Source organism: Thermobia domestica, chromosome 11, assembly GCF_964235325.1.
Source record: "Thermobia domestica chromosome 11, izTheDome1.hap1.1, whole genome shotgun sequence".
NCBI classification, from domain to species: Eukaryota; Metazoa; Arthropoda; class Insecta; order Zygentoma; family Lepismatidae; genus Thermobia; species Thermobia domestica.
Genome location: NC_137464.1, coordinates 23494674 through 23508781, shown reverse-complemented (window position 1 = coordinate 23508781; position 14108 = coordinate 23494674). Strand labels below are relative to the sequence as shown.

The 14108-nt window shown below is 34.8% G+C and overlaps 1 protein-coding gene across 5 annotated transcripts in view; it reads left to right on the top strand.

The window, feature by feature from the left end:
- Nrx-1 (Neurexin 1) overlaps positions 1-14108 on the top strand; it is a 962813-nt gene that overhangs the window by 865888 nt on the left and 82817 nt on the right. For 3 of the 5 annotated variants that reach the window (XM_081730243.1, XM_081730241.1, XM_081730242.1), the window contains one exon: positions 12547-12597. The exons of the other annotated variants lie outside the window; for them this stretch is intronic. In XM_081730243.1, the coding sequence (XP_081586369.1) occupies positions 12547-12597 (51 nt within the window). The remainder of the gene's footprint in view (positions 1-12546; positions 12598-14108) is intronic. 5 annotated transcript variants of the gene reach the window in all.

Here is a 14108-nt window from a genome sequence, read left to right as displayed (position 1 = left end):
CCTTGACTCGGTTAGATAGCATTTGTGTTTTTAGTAAAAACCTAGCACAGGTTGGTTTGTGTTTTTGCACTGTAGTTTTAATGCCATTCGTTCGGACGCTATACACAAATCGTGAAAGAATTGTAAATGACTTCTGGTGGCCTCCTTGAATTTTATCTATGCTAAATGGGGTAAGGTCATGTCGCCCAGCACAAATCTTTTGGAGGATAATAAGGAGGTAATCAGTAAAAGAACTATTTTTTTCAATTATTTTGATGGTGTGCCTAAACTTGACCTGCATGTTTAAATGTATCTTACTTCGTGAAAATTAAATGTCGTTATCTATAACTTAAATATTAATCAAATTTAATTTAATTAGTGTAAGTTTGTATACAATACAAATTTATTTTGAGAATGTATGCAACAATTAACTAAACTTCCAGAGGAAAGCAGTAAAAATCACGTCATTAAGATTCCATTCGTTTCAAAGAAAATAGAAAAAATAATTCTCCACATAAACCAATCAGATAAGAAATAAAGAGGGCGCAAAATTTTGTACCAACTATACAAATACTCACAAATAAAGGTATTGTAATTAAATTATGAGACTTAATTAACTTTTCACCAAAATGAGTGCGAAATTTCCTTTCATGAAAGAATGTTGTGCCTTAAATTGTAAATAAAAGAATATGGTTTAAAAACACACAGATACAACTTTAAAAGGCAAAGTGTGTTTAAATTCTAATTCTGAAGGTCAGTGGCGTATTTATTGGAGTGGCTATCGGGCTCAAACCCCCCGAAATAAATTTGTTATATGCATAACTTCATTAAAATTTATTGGCACCCAAAAGAAAAATATAAGTAACTCATTCACGTGTTGTGCATAGCCTCCCCCTGAAACAAAATCCTAAATACGCCTGTTGAAGGTAAAAGTGCAAATCTAAATTTAAGTGAAAATTGTAAATAATTTCAAACGGAATACGGAGTAATTTCACCGTCTATAAGAACTCCAACACTTGTATTAAACTGAACAAGAAAAAACTTGGAATCGCAAATAATATTAATCATCTCGATGCTATCAAGAAGTAAACTGGACACTAAATTTCTGAATCAAAGCAAGGAGAAACCAAAATTATAACTATTTTTTAAAAGTTATTTTTACCTTTCTTGTTTCCAGACACAAAAGATTTGTATAGTTCTACTTAAATTGGCTGAGATTAGGATTTTTTTTTAAAAATATTGTTCATTACTAATTGAAAATTCCCATATCAAAGTGAAATTTGGTCAAAATAAATTGAAATTGCATAAAGTGTCAAGTTAACAACTCAGTCTCAAGCAGACGAAGTAGAAAGTGTGTGAATAATGATCGAGAATGCAAGGACCAATGAAGAACGCTGGAACAGACGATTAGCCAATCAGGATTGACCAAAATCATTGCCTGATACCCTTAAAATAACTACTGTCATTACTCATATAACTTATACTCTGTTTGCAGATAGTGCTCGTTAGTGGCAAAACGTTTAAACGTACTGATAAATGGGACGACAAAGATGTATATCATATACATTCCAGTGCTAAGTATTTGGGACAGTTGTCTTGGTCACCAGTCGTTAACATCACGCTCAATGGGAATAGAAAATCTCAGTATAAGAAACTTCTCACGATAGCAGTTTGCACAAAAGTCTAGGATCAATTTTCGGGCAAAAATTACAAAATTAGTTGAAACTTTCACATTGTCTCAAAAAAATAATCGTTTTTCATTTACGCAGAACTTATTAACCAAAAGTCTTCACACCATATTTGACAAGCTTGTATTTATTGCTATGCTGAGTTTGGTCCGCATCGGATAAGTTCGGTTAAGCTTGTGCAATACACCGTACCTTATCATTAATTTTTCAGGAAAAAATCAATTGAATGACAAAAATGGATCAAAAAAATCTTCGCTCATCCTGTTACGATCTAAGTGAAAGAGCAGTTCACAATATTGTAATTACTTCAAAGTGCTTTACATGCATATTCAAATTTAAAGTTAACAGTAATGAATTATATTTGTCTTAATAGGTAGAAACTTGTCGTAGCCGTATAAGTAACGCGAGTAATTTTCTATACCCATGATTCTAAGTTTGATCCCCGCTGAAAGCTGTACAACTTCGGACGGAAACCTGACTTAGTTGTTATCAGTGTTTCTTCCTCGCATACTTCTGGAATGGGCTTTGTCCCCCAAGAAACTAAGATAAATTAAGTTACGATATGTCACTGTTATGCAAGTTACCTTCTTTAGCAAATAGTGTCCCAGTATTGCCCCCTTACATTTTGATTTTTTCCGCAATCGAAATTATTTGCGAGAAATCCTAATTGTTCAGATCCTACTTTTTACGTTCCGTTAATATTTTTAAAAAAAATATATGTTAAATTCCATTCAATTAATAAATCAATATATTTTAAATTGATGTTCAACTCAAACTTTTATTTTTCAATCCTCACAACCGCAGACAAAAATATCTTATTAGAATCATGAGACATTGAACTCAGGCGTGAGACTTAAGAATATTTTTGATAATTCGAAAAGCTATTTGAATCTAAAGTTCGTATTGCTTTTGTTTTCACAATCTGTTTCATTAAATGTTGCTCAAGAAATTGTTCAGAGATTTCTTTGGTTAATTAGAACTTAGAAATCTTATTGTTCCAAACATCACTTTACTATGAATCAATTTATCTAGCAACAAAACCGTATATGGCCCGAATATTACAATTTCAATTAATTGAAACGTGTTACCTTCTCCCAAAATCATTTCTTAATCTTTATATATATATATATATATATATATATATATATATATATATATATATATATATATATATATATATATATATATATATATATATATATATATATATAGTGTTTAAAATGTTTAAAAACAAATAGTTTCAAAGGCTTGCGAGATGAAAGATAATATATTTTCTTGTACTCACATTGTTATGTCTGCCTATTTAACATTTATTTCTGACTGGGTTTATTTTCTTATCCAAATCTTTATTAATAATGTAAGTACTGTAGTGTTTTATTTTAATATGGATAAGAGCTTCACTTTAATAAGGAATATAAACACTTTTCCTTAGATATCTCGGGTTTATTTATTTATTTATTTATTTATTTTGGAAAGTAGTTCAATATAGATAACAACACGTTTTCCCTGTTTCCAATGTATTTTGTATGGAATAGTTATATTGAAATTAATTTAATTAAATTTAACATATCAGTGTTCAAACATTGTCCGAAAACAAATTAAATCACTAAGCATAGAATAATCCATGCATCTATATATCCATACATGCATGCATCCCTGAACAGTACAATTAAGTGCACTCTTCAATGAATTAAACAAAATTGTTAAAAACTGTATGATATAGTGTTGCTAGCGAGAGCAGACGAGACAGAATTTTTGTGTCGGGTTACGAGACGAGACAGCGCTTCAAACAACAGAAACAAATTTACTTTTTCGAGACAAAATTGTTCTTTCAGTTCATCTTTCCAAGACGAGACAGCCTTAAATTTTGCTTCGTAGGCAATACTATGCACGAATTATCCTCTGATAAATAATTGAGTTTGTTCTGTGGGAGGGAGTTTGAATACCTGTCTCTTGAATTTTGATGTAATTATTTTGAATACTGTCGCTTCTCACAAAATACATTGGGAACATAGGGAAAGGGTGGTGCCATCTATTGGCGAAAGTCGGGATTTTACATTCGCCTTAATCCAGTTGTACCGATAGAAGCTTCATAGAACATATTAAAGGTATTAATAATCAAGAATCCTATATGGAGATCGATTATCTGTCAATTACAACTTTAATATGATTCATGAAGCTTCCATTAATACAGCTGAATATTAACGTATCTATATTTTACATTACACTATTGTGACATTAAAAAGGAACTTCTCAGATCCGAAATTTTCTCCACTCCTGCTCGCTCTTATATCCATGAAATACGAACGGCATACCTTGTTTATACTTATTACTTAAATGTGTATATTTCAATGCAAGAGGCAAGGCAGAAATACTGTACAGAGCTACTAAATGTAGTTGAAGGACTGTAGAAATCTAACACAGAAAAATGAAAATAGGATCAGTGCAAGGATGTAATATATATATATATATATATATATATATATATATATATATATATATATATATATATATATATATATATATATAAACTGCAAGGATGATAAGATGGTAAAGGATAAAAGTTGCTTAATGAAGATATGATCATAGGAACGTTTTGTTATAAACGTATACAGTAACAAGATAACATTTATTAATTTTTAAAATTATAAGAGCACATTATTCGTGCTGTATAAAAAGACATAATCGTAACTTCACAAAAAGATTGAGAAAAGCCGGTAAAAATTGTTCTCGTCGCAGGAAAATTTTAAATTTATTTTTAAGAAATATTTCTGAAGAGAATACGAAAGACGCACAAGAAAATGTAGCCATTTTTATCGAACTATTAACATCTTGTTAATCTACTTAATTTTGTAGTAGAAAAAAACTAAATACAATAAGTATTACGCTCTCTTTCTTTATTTCTATACTCCCTTGTAAGGTATAAACATTTATACTCTTAAAACAGCCAAATTCTTCTTCAGTATCCTTTACTATTATCATTTAGATTATACAACTAATATCTTCTTTCTATGTCTTGTCTTGTCTTGAATCCTCGTTGAAAACTCTTGCAAGGATTAATATGATTATACACTGCAGCTCATACAGCCAAGTCGACTATATCACTAAGATTGTTATCAGTTTAGAACCAAGATGGACGATTAGCCTGTTACAATTAGATTTGTTTTCTACACTTTTTACTGTAATAAGGAAAGAGAAGCGGCGCGAAACATTTTTAAATTGTTAAACATAAATTGAAGATTGTATTAAACATAATATTGTCTGAAGTAAAAAAGAATTGTTATAAGTAAAAATAATTTAATAATGAGAGCTAAGCTCCCTTATAGGGCCTACTTATCGACTATGGCGCCATCTTCTTTCTATCAATTACAGAAACCATAAAGTTTGTGCATAGACTCTTTTCATCGGGACCGACACAATAAGGTGTATGATATTTTTAGGAACACTCCCCGCAGGAACTCGCCCTCCTTAACTCTCAACTCTGTCAACTACTATCTACATTCTCAAAGTGCAATAGACATGAAGGTAGGTTAAAGGTTTAAAAAATCATTTAATTAAAGAAATAAAGTAGTGGAAATAAGATGGAAGAAATCTTGTGCCATTTTGTTAAAAGTTGAAATTCTATATTCTCATTTCTTCTCCATATTTTTCCTTATTTAACTTTTCTTTTCAATTCTTATCCAAGAATTAAACATGTAAATCTCCTTTCATATTATTTGTTTTAAAAAAAAATCGACACTTGTGAAAGATTATACAAATCAAGATGAACATGAAAGTTTTGATCGTAATGAGTTAAACACATTCAGCACAGAAAGTAATATCAATTCAAACAGAGCGACTATGTGATACTTCATGTCCTCAATATTAGTTACAGTTACCAAGCTTCACCTGATCAACTTCCGGCAAAGCATCCAATTGATCTATTAATGTTTACCGGCTAATTCAATTGACTTCTGACTGTTGTTGTCGTTCGATTGACAGCCAGCCAATCAAATTAGACTTCTGTCATTTGATGGAAACTTCAATGAACAAAGTAGCTGTAAACGCTAGACCCCTCTTTTTCCTCTGGAAGAATAAATCGACAGTACTCCACTCGATTCATACGTGAACAAGATCTAAAGTACGCGTTGAGCGAACGGAGCACTGCTTTGGGTTCGATTTGGAGAGGGTATCAAAAGAAAGCATTTATACATATTTTGAAAGAACAATAAACGAGAAGTCATACATTCCTACAATTATATAATAAAGATATGTATACAAAGTAAATTCTCAACGTGAAATTTTATTATTAATTTTTAAAAATATTATTGTTTCTAGCTGAAAACATTTGAACATTGTGTATATTTGTATTATATAGTCAATATCGAATGCAATGTTGGCACAAGAGTTGTGTATAGAAATTTCACTTCCGGGTTCCTTTGTTTGTAATTAAATCACGGTTTGTATTGTATCACTTACAAAATTCGTGTCTAAAAACTTTGATTTTAGTGCATTCATTTAAAACCAAATTACATTTTATTTGAACTAAGTTTAAAAATAATTTGAGACTACACTGTTACTTTAAAACAAAATTAAAATAAGCAAGACATTTGTAGTTTTAAAAGTGGCAATTGGAATAACTTTTGTGGTCGACTTAAAAAAAAAAACAACTCGAAATTGGATTAGGAACTGAGAACTACACGTTGTGTTCCCAACAACTCAAAAAGCTAGAAGTGCTAGAATCTTAAAATTTCTTGGGTGACAAAGATATTACGTTGTGACTCTCTGCGTATAGGAAAGTGGTTTACAATGATAAGATAGTAATATTCTGACATTTTTAAGAATTCTAATCAAGTGTAATTTTATTTCATGACAAGAACGTCTCAATAGAGTGTGGTAGATAGATTTCTTTTTCTTTTTTCGCGACAACTCTGTATTAAGTTAAATATTGCATACTCTACAAACTACATAATACATACTGCAGCAAAAATGAACATTGATTACTACATAAATTTCCTTTTATCAATAACTTAGGAACGACTGTATCAATTTCTGTGCGTTTTCGATTTGTTACACAAAGTGACATTCTACAGAGTGTTACGAAATGTGTTCTTCGTAGAAGGTGATATGATTATCATATACGCCTTTTGACTCCTACTATGAGTTCGCGCTTCTATTTCTGGGTTAGCTGTAAGTTCACGGCTCATACAACATTGGGGCTGGAAAGGGACGATAAATTTCTAATTCTGGCTTAAGCTGTAAGTTCATGGTTCATGCAGCATTAGTGCTGGAAAGGGATGTTAAATTTCTAATTCTGACTTGAGCTGTAAGTTCATGGCTCATACAGCATTGGTGATGGAAAGGAACGTTAAGTAATTCTGACTTGAGCTGTAAGTTCATGGCTCATACAGCATTGGTGATGGAAAGGAACGTTAAGTAATTCTGACTTGAGCTGTAAGTTCATGGCTCATACAGCATTGGTGATGGAAAGGAACGTTAAGTAATTCTGACTTGAGCTGTAAGTTCATGGCTCATACAGCATTGGTGATGGAAAGGAACGTTAAGTAATTCTGACGAGCTGTAAGTTCATGGCTCATACAGCATTGGTGATGGAAAGGAACGTTAAGTAATTCTGACTTGAGCTGTAAGTTCATGGCTCATACAGCATTGGTGATGGAAAGGAACGTTAAGTAATTCTGACTTGAGCTGTAAGTTCATGGCTCATACAGCATTGGTGATGGAAAGGAACGTTAAGTAATTCTGACTTGAGCTGTAAGTTCATGGCTCATACAGCATTGGTGATGGAAAGGAACGTTAAGTAATTCTGACTTGAGCTGTAAGTTCATGGCTCATACAGCATTGGTGATGGAAAGGAACGTTAAGTAATTCTGACTTGAGCTGTAAGTTCATGGCTCATACAGCATTGGTGATGGAAAGGAACGTTAAGTAATTCTGACGAGCTGTAAGTTCATGGCTCATACAGCATTGGTGATGGAAAGGAACGTTAAGTAATTCTGACTTGAGCTGTAAGTTCATGGCTCATACAGCATTGGTGATGGAAAGGAACGTTAAGTAATTCTGACGAGCTGTAAGTTCATAGCTCATACAGCATTGGTGATGGAAAGGAACGTTAAGTAATTCTGACTTGAGCTGTAAGTTCATGGCTCATACAGCATTGGTGATGGAAAGGAACGTTAAGTAATTCTGACTTGAGCTGTAAGTTCATGGCTCATACAGCATTGGTGATGGAAAGGAACGTTAAGTAATTCTGACGAGCTGTAAGTTCATAGCTCATACAGCATTGGTGATGGAAAGGAACGTTAAGTAATTCTGACTTGAGCTGTAAGTTCATGGCTCATACAGCATTGGTGATGGAAAGGAACGTTAAGTAATTCTGACTTGAGCTGTAAGTTCATGGCTCATACAGCATTGGTGATGGAAAGGAACGTTAAGTAATTCTGACTTGAGCTGTAAGTTCATGGCTCATACAGCATTGGTGATGGAAAGGAACGTTAAGTAATTCTGACTTGAGCTGTAAGTTCATGGCTCATACAGCATTGGTGATGGAAAGGAACGTTAAGTAATTCTGACGAGCTGTAAGTTCATGGCTCATACAGCATTGGTGATGGAAAGGAACGTTAAGTAATTCTGACTTGAGCTGTAAGTTCATGGCTCATACAGCATTGGTGATGGAAAGGAACGTTAAGTAATTCTGACTTGAGCTGTAAGTTCATGGCTCATACAGCATTGGTGATGGAAAGGATCGTTAAGTAATTCTGACTTGAGCTGTAAGTTCGCGGCTTATGCAGCATTAGTGCTGGAAAGGGATGTTAAATTTCAAGAAAATCAATCAATCAACGTGAACCGAAAGTTTTGTCATCTCTTAAAATATGTATTTGTTTCTACATAAAGTCACAATGTACACTTTGCGACAAAAGATTACATATTTTACATGCAATCTGTGTACTGTTATTTGATTTTGTCGATGACTGAATAACAAAAAAGAAAAGGAAAGTAAGTTTGTATGTATGTTTAACTGTAATTTACTAGTTCCTCACAAGTAACACTTCACATCGTTGCTGCCGGTCTGACGCTAAACTATACATTTTCGGAAAGCACTAGTCCTAAATAGGATAACTACACAGTGCGACGGTCAGACGTTGCCGCGTTCAGGACTTATGGAGCGTCAAACATTAACATGGGGTTTATGAGAGTTACAGGAAACGAAGAAGAACACAAGGTTTGTGACGTTTGAATCGACGTTGTCTGATTGAGCACTTGTTTGCGTAAGTTAAAGGGTACAATCAATGTGCAAATCGTCGAACAGAGCATGAGAGATGCAAAGAGTGCGCTCACAGTGTGCACACTTGACGAACGGTAGTTCGCCGCACGTGAAGCACACGTCACCTTCGTCGAGGGAGTCAAAGCAGTACTCGTGCGGAGAGATCCACATTCCCGGCTCCTCGTCCAGATAGCCAGCCTTGTGGAAAGCGTACCGGATCAGGTTCTTGAATCGGGGTGCGCTGAACTGGTAGAGTGAAAACGACTGTAGTGCCAGGAATCGATCGCGATGCCAGATATCCATGACACTGTCCATGGCCAGTGTGTCGGTCACAAAGCGTACAAAGGACTTGTACTGACGGAAGAAATGCACATCTAAAGGCTGAATCTTTCCAGTGCAACCACCAGGAATCAGTCTCTTGTGCAACGCAACGTCGGCAGGCTTCAGTGCGTTCGATAGATTGTCGTCCTTGTTCAGAGTCCACGAGTCCAATAGCAAAACGATCTTCTTCCGATCATCAGGCATGCTTGGCCAGAACACTTGCTCGTAGAAGTCCTTAAGGTCGTCCCTGTTCATGTTGGACGTTTTGCCAGCAAATGATTTGATGTTCGGTGGATCTGCAGGCTTGTTTCCCGGAAACTTTCCACTTGGTTCCGACACCAGTACATACATCGGCCGCAGAATCTCTCCGGCCATGGTGATCACGGGCATGATCATGTAGCTGTGGGTTGTTGCGCTCATGGATCCCACAACCGCTCGCACGACTGTTGTTCCTTTGGTACGGAGAGTGCGAGTACTCTGCAACAACTTCTTGAAGCTACTCTGATCTGCATTGGCAACCTGCGTTGGTGGGATGCTTTCGCTTGCAATGAGCTCGCGAGTCGCTAATACGAAAGCATCAGCCTGCTGCTGCAAGTCCAACTCTTTCAGTTGCCAGGTCCTGCCGACCCTGTGGGTGATTGCACGGTCCACGATGTTGTTGCGCTTCTTGAATCTGTACACCCACGACGGTGATGCCTTGAACTTGAGACTCTTGTTAGGGTCCAGTTCATTAGCTGTTTGCCTAGCCCAAATTCGCAACGTTCGATCGTGAATGATAGCAGTGTGCTGTTTCTCCGCGAACATGCCCCGAACTGCCTCATTGATCTCTGCCATCAGCGTCTTCTTGTCATCTTTGCCTTGTGTTGCCCCAAAGTGACGTAGCACGCCAATGTTCCGAATATACCTGAACTGATTCTGCAGAGTCGAGTGGGTAGCACGACCGGTCTTTGTGTTCCAAGGCCTACCTGTTTTTGGATTTACCGTCCAGTAGGCATAGGCTTTTGCCTTGTACTCGCGCCACTGCTCTGGTGTCATTTTGGAGTCTTCTGGAGGCTGATCCTGGAACTTCGGCTTCTTCACAGGAGAGGGCAGGTATTCTGACGCTGATGAGCCAGATGCGGAAGACGTATGAGACTGCTGCGATGACGAAGGCATCTCTGCATCCTCCTGCTCTTGGTCTTCCTCGTCTCCAAAATCCATGTCTCCGTCCCCCTGGTCACCATCACTGTCACCGAAGCCGAGCGTACGAATCTCTTCAACGACTTCCATCCCGCTGGTCAAAAGAGACTTGATGTGTGCCACCATCCTTTGCTCTTCCAAATTTGGATTGCGCTCATTTGTCCCGATCTCGGCCACCAGAGCCCAAACGACCACTTTCGGATCCATCTTACAACGCATACCTAAAAAACACAAAAACAACACAAATGTTAGCACAGAGTACAAATGCAAGACGAATTAGCATGAAATAATACGACTGCTATGGTTACTCTCATAAACCCCATGTTAATGTTTGACGCTCCATAAGTCCTGAACGCGGCAACGTCTGACCGTCGCACTGTGTAGTTATCCTATTTAGGACTAGTGCTTTCCGAAAATGTATAGTTTAGCGTCAGACCGGCAGCAACGATGTGAAGTGTTACTTGTCAGAACTAGCATTGTTCCCGAACCATAAAATCGGAATAACCTGTACCATCGTCACTTCGTTATAACCATAGAGTTAAGTCGTCCCAACTCTATATAGGTACGGGATGATAAGCCTTGCTTGTATCAATTGAACGAAAACAGAGGGGAAAAAATGAAATTAATTCTTCGGCTAGATATAGCCGTTTGGGAAATGAAATTTTCGTATTACCCTCTTTACAAAAAAAAAATATACTTTTTAGGAACGTATACATGCTTGTACATCTTTCTATCGAATAGTAAACTTGAGAACATTTTATACAAACACATAATACATGAACAAATAAAGGATAAAAAAATATAGAAAACGGTGTACCATTAAGAGAAAGCAGGAGTGGATGACTAGTATGGATTAAAAGTTCGAATTTACCTTGAGCTATAAATACTTTTCATTATATATCGTGGATCTATGGGGAAAATATGACACGATAGTTCATTATAAATGACCGATACCTACATGCAGCTGTACCGATGGAAGCATCATGCAACATATTAAACTTATAACTTATTATGTTAATTATCGGAAACTCCATAAGAAAACAGGTTAAGAACCTGACTTACTAAAGATAACACAAAATTTATCATTTTTCTTTTGCTTGTTTTTCATAAGTGAAAGGAGATAATGAAATGCAACTTACCACAATCATAGATAACATTATTCTACAACAGAAAATATGAACCTGAAGAGTTTTCAGAGTTATCATCCATAGAAATTACAGTGTTACCAGAATAACAATTTCCCCAAAACCCAAGTTAAGGCAGCGACTAGAGGAGCAAACTGCATTTGATTATGTATCATGTTGTTTTGGTATCCTGTGAACTACTTTTCAAATACCATTATTATTATTTATAACTGTATGTTAAAACTATTTTGTTTATTACAAACTAAATACAACTATTATTTAAAAAGTACTTCACAGGATACTAAAACAGAATGATACATAATCAAATGCTGTTGAGTTCGCTCCTCTAATCGCTGCCTTAACTTAGATTTGAGGCGAAATTTCATTCTAGCAACACTGTAATTTCTATGGATGGCAACACTAAAAAGTCTTCAGATTCATATTTTCTGTTGTAGAATAACATTATCTATGATTGTGAGAAGTTTCATTTTATTATCTCCTTTCACTTACGAAAAACAAGCAAAAGAAAAATGGTAAATTTTGTATTATTTTTAGTAAGTCAGGCTCTTAATACAATGTATTACAACCTTAATATGCCCCATGAAGCTTCCATTTGTACAGTTGGATGTAAGTACCCGTTATTGAACTATGTTTCTATTTCTTTTTTTTAAAAAAGCTTCATATACCGGAGAGATATAATAAAAGCGTTTACTCCCAATGATGAGAATTTAAACTTTTAAGTAATTCTAGCTGTATCCATTTTTGCGCTCGTTTAATATTTTATTTTTTGCGCTGAAGTTACGCAATATCTTTGAACGTTTGAAAAGCCATATACGAATTGTTGCCAGATAACTTTGGTTCACTTTTTTTCTTTTCTTTCTCCTCAATGTATGCCTGAGTGGAGAAGGAAATAGAGTTGCTAGCACAGTGTGATGAAGTTTTTGGTAGTTGATAGGTAGTAGTAGTCTGATTGCATTGTCCATTTCTGTCCCAGGCTCCATACCCTGAGGGCGTGGCTACATTTGCAACTCCAGAATCTTTCCTGGTAAGCTCCCAATCAACTCTATCACTTTTCAAATAATCATTTCTTAAGCATTGGATTAATTAATTAATTAATTCAACTTCACCTTTTATCAATATTGTTACATGTTTATATTCGAATTTATTTTTTGCGTTTTCGGTATTATTAGATTTGTATATTATGTATTTATTATGCTTAATTGGTTGAGTCGAATATGATTTATTTTTAACGTTGGCCAATGACATTTAAGAGACACCGTAAGTGAAGTGACGATTAAATTATTATTGCTATGTAATACTACCAATAGGGGAACTACATAGTAAAGTAATGCTATGTAAACAACATTAGTAAACTAAATAGTAAAGTAATGCCATGTAAACATCAGTAAACTACATAATAAAGTAATGCTATGTAAACATAAGTAAACTAAACAGTAAACTAATGCTATGTAAACAACATCAGTAAAGTACATAATAAAGTAATGCTATGTAAACATCAATAAACTACGTAATAAAGTAATGCTATGTAAACAACATCAGTAAACTACATAGTAAAGTAATGCTATGTAAACAACATCAGTAAACTACGTAATAAAGTAATGCTATGTAAACAACATCAGTAAACTACATAGTAAAGTAATGCTATGTAAACATCAGTAAACTACGTAATAAAGTAATGCTATGTCAACATCAGTAAACTACATAGTAAAATAATGCTATGTAAACAACATTAGTAAATATGCAATATCTTTAGGCAAATATTATTTATTTACGCGTATATTATTTCAAACACAACAAAGGTTTTATAAGCATACATGATTTATGATTAATGTATAAGATGTAAAAATCCATAAAAGTTATCTTTATTTCCATAATAATATTTTTAAAGAAACAAATTATATTATAGAACTAAAACTAGAAATAATATATTGAATGACAAAGATAAGTATACAATATGACTAAAAAGGTCTAAAATAGCCGTATACTAGTTGTTTCAAAACAACACCGACAACGTTTAGGAGCCAATTCCTAGTACCAAGATAAGATAAAAAGTATTCACCAACCTGGGTACACAAGTGTTTCCTTTCGGAGTTATAGGCTGCCGAAAACATGAAAAAATAAACTTTAAGGATCCATAGTTTCAATACTGTAGGACCTACCGTGATCGAGTCAAGACTTCACTTAAAAATTAGTATGTGTCCTATTCAAATATCCATGTTTCAGAATCCTAAGATACTCACGCAATAATTTTTATAGAGGTAGTTGATGAGTACTTCAAACTATATGTTCGTAGCAAAACTCCCTCTATAAAAAATTATTGCATGAGTACCGCAGGATTTTGAAACCTGTATTTTTTGAACAGGTCACATACTATTTCCTTAGTAAAGTCTTGACCCGACTACGGTAGGTCCTATAGAATTGAAGCTATGGGTTTTTAAAGTTTATTTTTTCTTGTTGTCGGCAGCCTATAAGTTCAAAATGATGGATTTCTGCACCAAGGTTGATCTATACTTTTTATCTTATCTTGGTGCCAGG